We start from the raw sequence: 15,137 nt of genomic DNA, 5'->3' as shown, positions 1-15,137 counted from the left end.
ACTTAATGTCCCATTTTTGGCCGAATTTTCCAAGGAAGGGAGTGAGCTGATTTTGTTGTTTTTAGAAGGTTATTGGCTGATATTTAATGGTTAGAAATGTTGGAGAGAGAATGGGATGATTTAGAGCTAAAATGAAGCGCGTTAGCAATTTATCGAGCAAAGTGCCAAAAATAGGTTAATACCGCGTTTAAGCCGTTTTAGGCTATTGCATTTCGTACCATGCATTAGTATAGGATTTAAGTTAATTATATAGTGATTTAGCATCAATGTGATGAATTGTGTAAATTTTTGTAATGTGTCGAGGAGGAGAGCCTTCCGAAAAAGGCAAAGAAGTCGTACCCGATGAGTAGTGATCAGGGCGCTTAGAAAGCTTTTAGTTTGTACAAACGGTGAGTAAACTTATTATTATTGTAAATTATCTAGAGTTTATTTTAAATGCCCTTTATATATTTTATGAAATGAGAACGAGATTAAAAAGGGATTTTTGATGTTTTAGGAATAAATGTGACAAATAAAAATATATTGTATTGATTACGAAATTGAGTAATTAGAGGCTGCAAATTGACTTGAAAAATATATATTTTCCTAGGAATGGCTTATGAGAAATGAGTATATGTGGCTATATTTTGTGAGTGCATTTGGAAAATTTATGTAAGTTGATTTTACTATGCAGGCTAGATAAATAAATAAAAGCCACGTTATACTGTCGAAATTTTATTAAAATTGGTGGGTTAGTCACTGCAGTGACGGGTTTCCATGGACTGCCTATTAGAGGGGCACGGTAAACCCAGTTATATAGTTACTCTGGTTGTAGAGGCGAAGTAACTCTCGGGGTAGTATTAGAGCTCACTTCACGTCAAACCCCCACGTGAATGTGTAACTCGGCCAACGCCAAGGAACGACTGATTTTTAAAAATAAAAATGTGTTTCACGTGTGAATATTTTAACACCCTTGGCGGACTCGGTTAGATGCCTCGACCAAGGTATCCCCGAGGATTAGTTTTGGCTTGAGCCTTGTTTTAATAAAAGACATAAGCCTTAACAATTGTTTTGGTAAATTACAAATATTTTATGGTTTAAGAAATAAATTGAAAACATTATGAAATGGGTTGAAATTTGTTGTTTAAACTTGCCTCCATTTTACTCGCTTTTAGATATTTATGATAATGTCTGTTTACTCATTGGGATTGTAAAATCTCACCCAACTCCTTTCCACCCATTTCAGGTTCAGTATAGACTGTAGATAGCTAATCTCATCGAGGACTACCATTGGATTTGCATTTTCCAAACCGTAGGTTCATAGTCCTCTTTACTTTTGTTTATTCGGGGGCCCTCTTGTTATTGTAAATTAAATTAAATATTTTGGCTTACTGTATTTCAGTATGTATAAATTTATTTAGCTTTTACGCTATAAAAATTATTCACGTATAACTCTATAAATATTGTTTTATAAGAAAATATAATATTTTCCTTAATATTTTTTTTATTTTCTTATTATATTCAAATAACCGTAATTTCGCTTTAAATGAAGATTTTAGACTTTTAAACTCATTTTGAATATGAATTATGCGTTTTGTACTTGTATATTACGTTTTAGCCAGTTTCGAAATTTTTGAGAAAAAAATGACCAAAATACCCCTGTGTGGCGAAAATTTTATTTTGATTGTTTTTTATCTAAAATAGTATATATTCTCTAAAAACTCGATATTTAACAATGATTGCTCACAGAAAAGGAAAGAAATTGATATGTAAGCCTTGTGGGGTTCCGGTTGGCATTCCGGATAATGAGTGTCAATCGGGACGTCGCGGCGATTGTCATGGGCCTGAGGGAGGTTCCGGGTCGTGACAAGATATCAAGATATGGTGGGAAGCACCAGATCAGCACCTCTTGCAGTTGACATTGGTGCCGCCTTTAGAGAGAGAAAAGGAGAGATAGAAGATGGGTAGAGAAAAAATTTTGAAAAATGAAAAAAATGTATGTTATATATGATGGTAATTTTTAAATTTATTTAAGGGTAATATTATCCAACAAAATTTTTGGTCTATTTTCCCACCCTTGGAATAGCTATTACCAAGGTCCTTTCAGTAATGGTTATTCAGTTTTTTTAGGAATGGTCATTCCTGTGAAGCAAATAAATTATTAGAGGGGGGTTTAGGAATAAAGGGAGTGACTATTCCATTCCTCTTAACCAAACACGTGGTTAAAGAAACTTCTAGCTTTCATCAATGGTAAAGGTCCCTTTTTTTAGCAATTTTATGAATTTTGCTTTCTGTTGACTAATTAAAAATTTTGAAAAAAAAAATTAAAAAAAAAACATTGAAAAGGTGCAACTACATAAAAGGCATTCAGATTGGAATAAGTTAAAAGGTCTATTGGAAAATTGATATTGTAAAAGATATTAAAAAAGGTAAATGATCAAGAGCACTTATAAAAACTTGTCAAAATTATATGTGTTTGAAAAATTCTTGATATAATGTTCAAAAAAATCTCTGAACTCTTTAAGAAAATTCAAATAAGTTTTTATTCTTTTATTACGTTTAATTAAATTCATGTAAAAAAAAAAAAAAGAAGACCCTTGGATAAATCAAAATTTTTTAGTTTACCAAGTAAGTGGTAAAGTAACATTATATATGATGATGTGATTTCCTTTACAAAGTGTAATGTGATTGCGATGTAATATTACATTACATTGATTTTTTTCTCAAACCAAATACAGTAATTTTATTACTCACATTACAAGAAATGTTAGTAACTTCTTTCATACCAAACACTTCTTTTAAGTGAAGTGTAGAGGGCTAATGATTTACTGTGGCTGACACCAGGTGCTCTTAGTTTTAACACTTAAAAATGATTTTTGATTTCTTGCTCGATTATGTGGTGCATTTCATCTGGAGATGTCCAAATCAATCATTTTACTACACGCTTGCATTTTTTGTTGTTATTACTCCACTCACACCCCTTTTGGTATAACTTTTTCTCACATAGCACCTTGAGATTATTTTTTTCTTGTACAAAATCTTGTGTTTTAGTTCTATTCCAAAATGGGTAACAATGTTAAAATTTTAGTTTGTTTTTTGTAAATAGACAATAATAACCTTTGTTTTAATCCTTTTGTATTTTATTTATTTAATTAAAAAAATATTTCAACAAAGATTTTTCATTTTTTACCTTTTTTTTCCTTCCAAAATAGACCAAGTTACCTCTTGTAGTCATGGGTAGCACCAAAGTCTTTATGCATATCATAAATGTTGATAGCTATATTCCTACAAAAGAACGACCACCATGCTTCCAATTACGATTATAATTCTGGTGCTTGATATACATGACTTTGCTTCATAGTTGGTCTAAGAATGACATCATATAAAGAGAAGAAATGGTTTCTTAAGAGGAATCTCTTTTGCTAACACTTATATAAATTTATAACTACCTACATAATTCTATAGGATTATTTTTCCAAAAAATGAAAAAAAAAAAGAAACAAATTATTTGGACAAGATCAATTAAGGCCTTTTAAAAGAGAGCATGTGCATTTGGATCCACTCTTACAAATTTTGAAGACAAACCCTAATAACCCAATACTAATAATAATTCAAACAAAAACAAAATCAATACAATTCTAAAATGAACCGATCAATCAAAATTCTCTTAACAAAAGTAATAATAGAAGCAATCACTGTATTAATTCAAATTCAATATTCAAAGAAATTATATTTGATAAAAATGAATTAAATGAATAGAAAAAATGAGAGAAGAAATTTGGAAAACAAAAATAAGGATTGAATCTTTTAAACCGGTTTGGAATTCAAAGAAGAAAACGCTCACATTCCTATTTGGGCAGTGAGAGAGTGAGAGAAAAGTAGAAAAGAAATACAAAAGTTGAAATATTTTTTTAATTAAACACATAAAACACAGAAAGATTAAAACAAAAGATATTATTATCTATTTACGAAAATCAACTGAAATTTTAACGCTGCTAACCTTTTTGAGAATAGAATTAAAACATAAGATTTTATATGCAAAAAGAATAACTTCAAGGTACCATATGAGAAAAGTTTATACCAAAAAAAAGTGTATTTGGAATTTACTCAAAATAATATTGTGAAGGCAGGGCCTAATTATTGTTCTTCGGCCCTATCGTAGCCTAGTTAAGCCTGGCAAGTGATTTCATCGGAAGCTTACCTAAGAATACGTAGAGCCCAGCCTACCATTTTGGGTGCAGTTTAGATTATTGATTAATGAAAGCCCCTAACTTGTCCACATCTTCACGTTACCCCGACATCTGTTTTTACTATTTAAATAATGAAATATATATGTACTAATTTTTTGGCTTCTTAAAATGCCTAAACAAGTCTGGTGAATTCATTTTGTGATGGAAATAGTATTTAACAAAAGGATAAAAAAATTTTTAATTTAAAAAAAATCAACAAATTAACATATAAATATTTCTTTGTAGTATCGATATGGTAAGACATATGGAAAAGATCCTTTTAACTCATCTGAATCTTTAATATTATTATCAGTTACTCTTTTTCTTCAACTTTTTAAAATGAAAAGATACAACAAGCAAGTGTTGGGTTTACGATTAAGGGTATATATTCCATGGTGAAGTTAAAAAAAGAAACGCATTGTCGGTCGCTTGTGTTGAAAATGCCACCAGGTGTTGTTCAACTAAGTCCCACATTAGATGTGTGGTTTTAATACCATTGACTGCCGTTGGACCTGCAAACATATAAAGTCTACCTCAACAGGAAGAGCAACCAAAACAATAAAGCCAAAACGCAAAAAAAGCAAAGCCACAAAACCGTCCCTGGTTGCAACAGAGATTTAGTCTTAACTCTCAATGCAACCCAGAAACTCCCACATCCTTGCAAAAAAACAAACCCAGAAAAAATCTGTACAAGCCGATTATGCTCATCAAAGAAAAAGCAGAGCTGCAATGACAAGACCAGGGGACAGTAGCAACCTTAGCAAGAACAGAGAAAAGCAGCAGCAACCAGAACATCGGAGAAGCAGAATCAACCAGAGCATTCCAGCCACACAGCAGCAGATTTTGTATCTTTTTTATAATTTTATGTTACTTCAAGTATTCACTTTTATGTTATTAATTAAAAATTTTATTTCTTAAATCTTAAATTCTAAACTCTAGATTCTAAATTTTAAATGTAAAATCCTAAACTCTGATACGAGAAATTCAAGAGATATAAAACAAAATTATGAAAGAAGTACTAAGTGAAACACTAAAATAAAAATAGAAGATTTTTGTTGGATGCAAGCAATGTTTTATAAACAGTAAGGCAGGGGCGGATATGGTCTCTCTAAAATTTTTAAAATTATTTTATATCATATAAACCTTTTATGATTTTTTATATATTTTTAATAGTTTCTTCAAAATAATTTTTTATTTAATAATTAATATAAATAAAAAAATAACAAAACGATCCTACATGCCTCACTCAACTTTAAAGTTTTTTTTGTTTTCTTATTTCAATTTAGATTATTATTTTATTTTTTTTATTTTCATTATATTTGCTCATATATTATAAGTTTCTATAAATTTTTTTTCTTCAAATTTTACGAACCATTAATTATATTTTTTTCTTTTTTTGTTACATCATATGTGGATTCTATTTTCTACTTGTCATGTTTGTTTTTTTTTCTGTTATGTGAATTTTATTTTTTATGATTTTAATTTTTAAAAATTAATAAATTATTATATAATTATCAAATATAAGCTATATTATTGTACTGTTATTTAAAATTTCATCAATGTATCATTTTTTTATTAATTTTGATTATATAAGAAGAAATTATCTTAAGTATATTTTTTTTATATGCTTTACCTTTTATATTTAGTCGAAAGAAAATTATCTTAAATATATAGTTTTTAAATAATCTTGATTATATAGGAAGAAATTATTAATCATGTATATCGTATTTAATTATTTATATTTTATACATTATAATTTTATATTTAGTATTATAAGTTTAAATAGAAATAAAATAAAAATATTGGATGTTGACTTAATTAATTTTATTTTCAAGTTTGATTAAAGTATGAGTAAGATGAAAATAATTGACAAATTCTTTTAAAGAAAATATACAATGATTCTCTTACACTTGAGTCACCAAGCCTTAATATTTTAACTCATGAACAATAGCAATATGAATCAAAACATCCAAAACTCAATCTTAAAGAAATAGAATTTTTAGTACATAATCAATAATTGATGAATTTGAATGTAGAAAACATGATCGAACACAATTTTCTTAAAAGATTATTGTAAGTGTTTCTTTTCTTGATTTACATGTTGTATAAAATTATGTTTTTTTGTTTGCTCAGCCAAAATAAATTTGCATTAAAATCACTGAAACTACAGTGAATGCAAGTCTAAAGGCTACCTAGTACAAGCATCTGCAGGCAACAATTAACAACCTTTTGGGACAAAAAGACTAAAAAGAAGCAGCATAGTGAGGAAAACATCAACATAAAGAGAGAGCTTGAAGATAAGACTGAAAATGGAACATAGAGAAAGACAGCAACGTAAGAAACATTCAGCACCTTACGGGGCTCACCACCAAGCAGAGAAGGGAGCAAAAACATCAACACCATACTTGGCTAAGGATTCAATGAATGAGTCGATCTCATTGAAAATGTGCCATTTATCCCAAGGTCTTCATTCGACACAGTTAATCCAGAAGAGAGCAACCCTTGAATCCGATTCAATAATTAAATGGGAGGAGGTATAAGTGGAGATAGAAAAAAGGCGAAGAGCATGTAAGATGGCCATCAATTCCGCATAATTGGAGTCATGTAAACCGAGTGGAGTGAAGAACAATCCTACTACAAAACCGTCAAAGTTGAGCAAGACCCCACCACAACCAGCAGGTCACGACTGACCTTTGACTGAGCCGTCAACATTGAATTTAAACTCACTAGTGGGAGGTGGTGACCATAAAACGCCAGGTCAAAGGTGGAAGGGGGTTCTCTGACACAAGCAATTTCGTGGATCAGACCACCAACCGATTTCATCAATGGCATCATCACCTTCACATGCTCGAATCCAAAATATAGAGCACAACTTAATGAAAAAAAGGATTTGGAGGCCATCCCAAATCTTGGAATTAAAGACGAATTCATTACGTGCAAGTCATAATGATCATAAAGTAGTGCCACAAACGATCATCCATCTTTTAGAGACATTGCCACCGAACAGACAAAAAGACCAAGCTTGAATAAAGTCGAAAATGGTGGGAGGAACACACCAAGCAACACCCCACCATTGAAGAACAAGGCCCCAAATGAGCCAACTAAAGTTACATGTGAGAAAGATGTGTGAACAAGTTTCCTCAGCAAGACTGCACCAAACGCACCGCAACTGATCAGTGTTAAAATGGACACCACGAGAGAAGAGAAAAGCCTTCGTAGGAATTGCATTGAGGACTGCAAACCATAGGAAGCACTGAACTTTAGGAGGGTATAAAATTATGTTCTATTATCAATTTTTTAATTGTTGGTTAAATTCAATACATTAATTTTTGAGAAAATATTTGATGCACTAATAGTGTATAGTTTTTACATACTATTAAGATAGCAAATCTTGACACTTCATTAATGAAGTATTATTTTGAAGCAAATAAACTATTGATATTAAAATCTGATGCCGTTTTGGGACCTTATCAATCTTTTATTTCCTTCAAAATAATACATCGTTAATGAGTTGTCAGAATTTGATGGTCGTGAATAGAAATTATGCACTGCTAATGCATCAAATATTAATCCTTAGTTTTTAAATTTTTAATCTTTAGTTTTCTGTTTTTGATCCTCCAACAAAAATTAGTTAACTTCGTCTATACAATAGGATAAATTATATGACAACTTGACCTTTCTGTCGTTTCAATTTTCCAAAATCAGACCACATTTTTTAAGTGGAAATGGCACTTGCTACGTCTTCAAAATGCAACCACCTATTTCTTTGATTTTTTTTTTTTCTAGTAGGATTAGGATATGCCCATCTCTGATAAGAAACTGGAAAAAGAAACTACATAATAAGCAGATAAAAATCAGCTGGCTAAGCTTCAATAGTGCAATCTCCGTGGAACTTCGTGGGTGGTACTACTTGGCTCATTGAATGGTTATTTTCTGAGTACTGGGGGGATTTTGATAGTGTAAATAGTGCTGTTCACAGAAATAGGGATTGGGATTTTATTTTTGTAAACGTTGGGAGATGAATGGGGGGTTTTGTCATATCTGATATTGGCTTTGTGGTTTGAAATTAATTTGTGTTTCCTGCTGACACACAAATCTTAAACCATCTTTTGTACTTTTCTGGGAGCTTTCCCTTTCAATCAATGAAATAACCTTAAAAAAAAAGTCAGGACGCAACTAGAAACCTCCTCCCCTCGGTCCTACACGATCTAACCAAATGTTCTAGTAGTATAAAAGGACCAGGCTCGCATTCGCATAGGCAGTTTAGCAATTAAGTTTTTTATAGCAATAGCTATGGCCTTGGCACCCAACCTCTTCAGCATGCCTTGTTTGAACCCTAAGCAAATCATTGTCCCTAGCACTGGTCTTCTTCAGAAAGTCGAATCTGATCCTCGCTCTCGCAAGAGTACTTGCCATGTTTGCTGTGCTGTGTCATCGACCACACAAGTTTCTCTTTCTCAGCCAGAACATGAAAGACGTTCAGCAAATTACCAGCCACCTATTTGGAGCTACGATTTCCTACAGTCCTTAAAGAATGAACATACCGTAACTATATTAACCTCAGACTCGTGATCATTGTTTGTGCCAGCACCTTCTCCCTCTCTTTCTTTGTAGCTTATCTTATGCTAATTTTGCAGGATATTTCATACAAAGAGAAGGCGGCAAAGTTAGAGCAGGAATTGAGGTTAGCTTTTGATGATGAAGATGCAGAGCCATTGAACTTGCTTGAACTGATTGATGACATCCAGCGGTTGGGGTTGGAGCACCGTTTTGAGATGGATATCAGTCAAGCCCTTGAGAAATTTGTCACTTCAAAAGATTGCGGCGTCGCAGCAGAGACTAATCTGCATGCAGCAGCTCTAAGGTTCAGACTCCTCAGGCAACACGGCTACGAGGTCTCTCAAGGTAAGCGTTGTTGATATGCAGGTGGAATATTTCGTACCGGAGCTAAGATGATAACTAGCTCACAAAAAATATATTTGGCCAAAATACAAAGTTACTACAGACAAAGGTATCTTTCTTTCTTTTTAATTCTATAAGGCCAAAACGACATTAAACTCCTTTATACCGTCCACCAAAAATTTGACGATCAATTATTATTATTATTTTTTTGAAAAGCATATAATTTTTAACTAATGAATCGATACAAAAACAGGCGAATGGCTAAACAAAAAGAAGCCATTTCCTGTGAACAGCACACGCCATCCAAATTCTGTCTTTTCCCCAAAAATCCACTAAACATTGTGTGGTTAGCATAGCCTTAAACGGACTTGCTAAGGATAGACAGATTTCACCTGCAAAAGACGATCAATTATTCTTACGCATCATTCCAAGCTACTAATAGAGAACGATCTCTTTCATGGGTTGTCCTTAATTCGATCAAACTTGCCTGAAGGCAGATGTCTTTAAAGCTTTCAAGGACCACAAGGGAAATTTCATGGAATTCCTCTGCAAGGATGTAAAAGGAATGTTGAGTTTGTATGAAGCTTCACAACTTGCCTTTGAAGGAGAAGATATCATGGAGGAAGCCTTCACATTTACACGAATGCATCTCAAGGATCTACAGTGTAATCAGGACAAATATTTATCAGAACAGGTGAGCCGCGCGTTGGAGCTACCGCTACATCGAAGAGTACGCAGGCTGGAAGCTCGTTGGCACATCGAAGCTTATAGCGAAAAGGTAGGTGCAAACCATACACTACTTGAATTGGCTAAGCTGGATTTCAACATGGTGCAGTCAACGCTCCAAAAAGATCTTCAAGATATGTCAAGGTAAGACGATTAATAAGGAAAGTAAAGCTATAATTTTTGTTGATATTTTGACTATTTGCTTTTCATTATTTGCCTTTTTGCATTATTTACAAATGAATAATAACAAAAGTGTCAAACAAATGCAACCTAAACTTTTCAAATAATGTTTTACTTGCAATTTCACTGACAATCACAACGCGGACTAGATGGTGGATGGATATGGGACTAGCAAGGAAGTTGAATTTTGCGAGGGACAGGCTCATGGAATGCTTCTTTTGGTCGGTTGGGATGGTTCCTGAACCTCAGTTCAGCAATTGCCGTAAAGATCTAACCAAAGTGGTTTCCCTCATAACTATAATCGATGATGTTTACGATGTTTATGGAACTTTGGACGAACTAGAGCTATTCACTGACGCTGTTCAAAGGTTTGCGGTTTTTCTTTTTCTATTCTCAACATAAAAATTTAAAGTGATTCCAATCTTATTTAGTATCTCCTATTATTCGCTACTCAAATATTAATTTCTTGACTTTTCAGATGGGATGTATCTGCTGTGGAAAATCTTCCAGACTATATGAAATTATGTTTTCTTGCACTGTATAACTGTGTAAATGAGATGGCTTATGACACTCTTAGAGACCATGGAGAAAACGTCCTCCCATACTTAACAAATGCGGTATGATACATAATCGAAGTCTAAATATTTTACGCTTTCTGTTACTCAATCACTTGTGTATTTGAAGAAATTTAACAAAATTTGAAGTATTTGTTTTTCAGTGTATTTCTACATCCATATTTCAAGGTATTTATATAGACAAAGTTGAGGAGATTCCAACGGTGACAATAAAATAAGAAAACAAGATCAATGACTGATTGCTGCTTGATGAATTTCCAACAGTCCTTTGCTGAGTTTTCTGTTGAGATTTTGCACAATGGTTTATTTTCTATCTGCCCTTTTTGATGCAATATTGTCTTGCTATTGTAGTTGCTGATTTGGTGTTGGTAAGGGTTGAATTACTTCTACAGTACTAACGTTTCCATTTTTCTTTCAGTGGGCTGATTTATGCAAAGCATTCCTACAAGAAGCAAAATGGTCCTACAGCAAACACACTCCAACATTCCAAGACTATCTTGAAACTGCATGGGTGTCTGCTTCCGGGCATCTGTTACTAGTTCATACCTACTTTCTACAGAGTCCAAATATAACCAATCAGGCACTAGAAAGTTTAGAAAAGTACCATGATCTCCTTCGTTTGCCATCCCTTATTTTTCGACTTTGCAATGATTTAGCTACCCTGAAGGTATGCTAATTATATTACCAATACAAGCAGAGACGACTATACTCTGATTTTCTTGCTAAAATTTCATCTGGCGTTTCTAATTGAAATGCTTGTTTTCTTTTGTAATACAGAATGAGTTAGAGAGAGGCGAAAGCGCAAACTCAATAACATGCTACATGAAGGGAACTGGTTGTTCGGAGGCACTGGCTCGCCAACACATAACTAATTTGATTGACAAATCTTGGAAGAAATTGAACAGAGCCCAAATTGATGGTTCCCCTTTTGCAAAACATTTTGTCGAAACAGCTATTAATCTAGTTCGGATTTCCCACTGCACATATCAGCATGGAGATGCACATGGATGTCCAGATAGTAGATCTAAGAATCGAGTTGTGTCATTGATAATTGAGCCCATCCCTATCATGGAGAAAGCAATTTCATAATTTGTATGTGTTTGAGCTTATCGTAGAAGTCAATTAGGAAAAACTGCAACAATCGGCTTTATTGCCGCGTTAAAAAATAAAAAGGGCAGATGGAGGAAGAGATTAATTGTACTGAAATCCCCAACTATACTTTATACTTATAGTTTTTAGTCTGTAACGTAAATACATACCATAATTTTTCCAAGATGTTAGATATGTTGGGATAAAGACATTGCATTAAAATATGTTTAATCATTTTATTTTTTGCATAATTATACAACTTTTTTTTAAAAAAAATAATGGCATTCATTAATGAATAGGGAATAAAACATTCCCTGGAGGAAAAACAAAAAAGCAGCTAATTTTGGAATGCTTTGACAAGAAAGATAGTAAACCAAAATTAAGTTCAACAACCTGATAAGAACCCCCACCAACATCTGTACATAAGGATTAACGGAGTAAAACCCAACGGCACAGCCTTACTGGAATGCAGCAAAAGAAAACGATTCCTTCACCAGCAACGAACAAAATGAAGCAGCAGAAACATTGCAAGAGAAAGGCAAAAACTCAAGGCAGAAAAATAAAGCCACCCAATATCACAGCCAACTAAAATGAAACATAAGAGAACAAAATCTCTGATGGAACATCAACAAAATGAAAGAGCAGCGCTGTTGAAATATAGATGTTTTCTAGAAATTTTGTTGAACAACAAATGCTGGTTTATGAACCATGAAGGGAGAAAGTTAAAAGAGAGACGAGAGAGAAAAATGAACAAGGAAAACTGGTGTCGCGCACCGTTTCATTAAGCAAAACGGCATATATATATATATATAGTTCTGAGGAGAGAGAAATGAGGTAAATAACAAATCAGGATAGAACACCTGGCATTCTAAATAGACTAAAGGAATATTGCAATGGAAACCTTGCAAGTATTCTTCAATGACAGCACATTGACCCTTAGGCATATAACCACCTAAAACGACACAACATAAATGAAAAGTAAATAAAATCCCAAACACCCGGATGGGTAAAGTAAAAAAGAGAAAAGCACATCAGAACGACATTAGATAAGACAACAAACGGCAGCACTCTTTTAAATGATGCACATGGAACACACGTGCTCTTCTTCTTCCTGAATTCAAACCTTTTTTGTTAGAAATATTTGAGAATGAAAAAGAAATTTTGAGAAGAAAAAAGAATCTGACTTCGAAGCCGTGAATTAATACTTTTCTTAAGGTATTTTCTCAACCTCCATGATATAACAAAATCCTTAATACACTTATTAGAATTGTGAAAATGATAATATAAAAACGTTGTTTATGTAATAACCCAATATATATGCTTTTAAATAAAAAGACTTGTTTCCTTTCATAATATGACTCTTCAAATAATATGAAAAGACTTGTTTTCTTTAATAATACAACTATTCAATAGTTATATCTAATAACCTTTCATAATATAACCATTAAAAAGTGATATTTTAATAAGATAAGTATTTATAATTCTTTAGTTACAACTTTTCATTAATAAGTCTGAAATTAACAAACTACTTAATAATGCCCCACAAGTTTGAAATGTTGTTTTTTTTTTAATAATATATATTTATTTATTTCTATCTTTCACACAAACAGATATTACACATACAATAAGATATCTCTCGATTTGAACTATCAATTAATGAATGCATCTTAGAACCCTAATGAAGTAGATGGTGTCTATAGATTGAACCTCGACTCCTAGCACTATAATTGAAGATACATCACAAATAATATTTATTTATATTTTTGTAAGTAGTCATTCAGTTTTAGCACCATAATGGCCACGTTCTTTTCCTATTCATAATAAACATTTACAAGAGAATCCCCCAAAATTTTCTTGTTGAAGCAGCACCACTTCTTATGTTTATTCTTATGTTTATGTAGGTGGAGTTTTCATTACTATCCCCATTGCTCTAGACATTTTTCTTTCTATAATATAAAATTTAAACTCCATTAAGAGTATAAACTCAACCTTTATACGTAATGGATTGATTGTATCTCTTGATTTGAACCATCAATTAGCGAATGTATCTCAGAACCCTAACGAAGTAAATGATGTCCGTAGATTGAACCTCGACTCTTAGTGTTAGAATTGAAGATACATAACACATAATATTTATATATATTTTTGTAAATGGTCATTCACTTTTAGCACCATAATGGTCGTGTGCTTATCCTGTTCATAATAAACATTTACAAGAGAATCCCCTAAATTCTTGTTGTTGATGCGGCACCACTCTTTATGTTTATGTAGGTGGAGTTTTCATTACCGTCCTTGTTGCTCTAGACATTTTTCTTTCTATAATATAATATTCAAACTCTATTAAGAGTATAAACTTAACCTTTATATGCAATGGACTGCACTATTTTCAAACAAGATTTTAAGGAATGGCTTCTAATAGTGCATTACAGACACATAACAATAACTTATTTTTAACCATTGAATTTTGTAATTAGAGGGGTTTTCTTGTTTATATAATTAGGAGAAGGGGGATTCAAACTCTTTCTTTTAGGTAGGAGAATCATGCACCAACCAATAAACTAAATGTTCAAAATGCAAACATTGTAATTAGAGGTTACTAATTAAAAGTTGGGTTCCCATTATTTGTGTCTAATAAGGGTCTTAAACCCATTTCTTTTGTAGTTTTACTTACCAAATCCCTTGGTAAACCTTTTTTCAGAGGATCTGCCAAATTATTTGCAAATTTAAAATATGTTATGATAATTACCCCACTTGAGATTAATTCTCTAATATAATCATGTCTTAAACTAATATGTCTAGATTTTTCATTATAGATATCACTATATGCTCAAGACATTATAACAGCACTATCACAATATAAGAAAATGTCTAGCATTGGTTGTGGCTACAACTCTATATTTAATAACAAATTTATCAACTATTCCACTTCCTTTCCTGCTGTAGCTAAAGCTATAACCTTAGACTCCATTGTTGAAAGTGAGATACAAATTTGTTTATTAGATGCCTAACCAATGGCACCAGCTCCTAGTGTAAAAATCCAACTTGAAGTAGACTCATTATCATTTGTACCAGTAATCCAACTTGCATTAGGGTATCCTTCTAATACTCCTAGATAGTCTGAATAATGAAAGACAAAATTTTTAGTTCTTTTAAAATATCCAAGAACTCTCCCAATGGCTTTCCATTGAATTTTACTAGGCCTACTTGTATATCTATAATATATATAAAAGTAGGATAACTGATTAGGTTAATTGATTGACACTTGTCATTCTCAATTAGATTATCTTTTTTTTTTGTATATCTTATGTCAAAATTACGTAATTTTTGACATTTGAAGAGCTTTTTTTTACTTTTATTTATTTCAATAAAAAATACTTGAAAATAATAATTTCTAATTTTTAATGCTTAAAGGATAGATTTATTTAATATTTATCAATTACAATTTAATATTTTTTTT

The 15,137-nt window shown here is 32.2% G+C and overlaps 1 protein-coding gene across 1 annotated transcript; it reads left to right on the top strand.

Moving 5' to 3' along the window:
- The first annotated feature begins 8,460 nt into the window (after positions 1 to 8,460).
- Positions 8,461 to 11,866, top strand: LOC148764000 (putative terpene synthase 12). Its single transcript, XM_088803768.1, has 7 exons — positions 8,461 to 8,753; positions 8,846 to 9,113; positions 9,608 to 9,980; positions 10,166 to 10,384; positions 10,495 to 10,633; positions 11,010 to 11,258; positions 11,369 to 11,866. The coding sequence occupies exons 1-7, from the start codon at positions 8,502 to 8,504 to the stop codon at positions 11,678 to 11,680; spliced, it is 1,812 nt and encodes a 603-aa protein (XP_088659894.1). The 5' UTR covers positions 8,461 to 8,501; the 3' UTR covers positions 11,681 to 11,866.
- Positions 11,867 to 15,137: the final 3,271 nt, after the last annotated feature.

This window comes from Theobroma cacao, chromosome 2 (genome assembly GCF_053813885.1).
Source record: "Theobroma cacao isolate CCN51 chromosome 2, ASM5381388v1, whole genome shotgun sequence".
NCBI classification, from domain to species: domain Eukaryota; kingdom Viridiplantae; phylum Streptophyta; class Magnoliopsida; order Malvales; family Malvaceae; genus Theobroma; species Theobroma cacao.
Note: the sequence above shows the minus strand (reverse complement) of the source record. Positions and strands in the feature narration are given on the sequence as shown.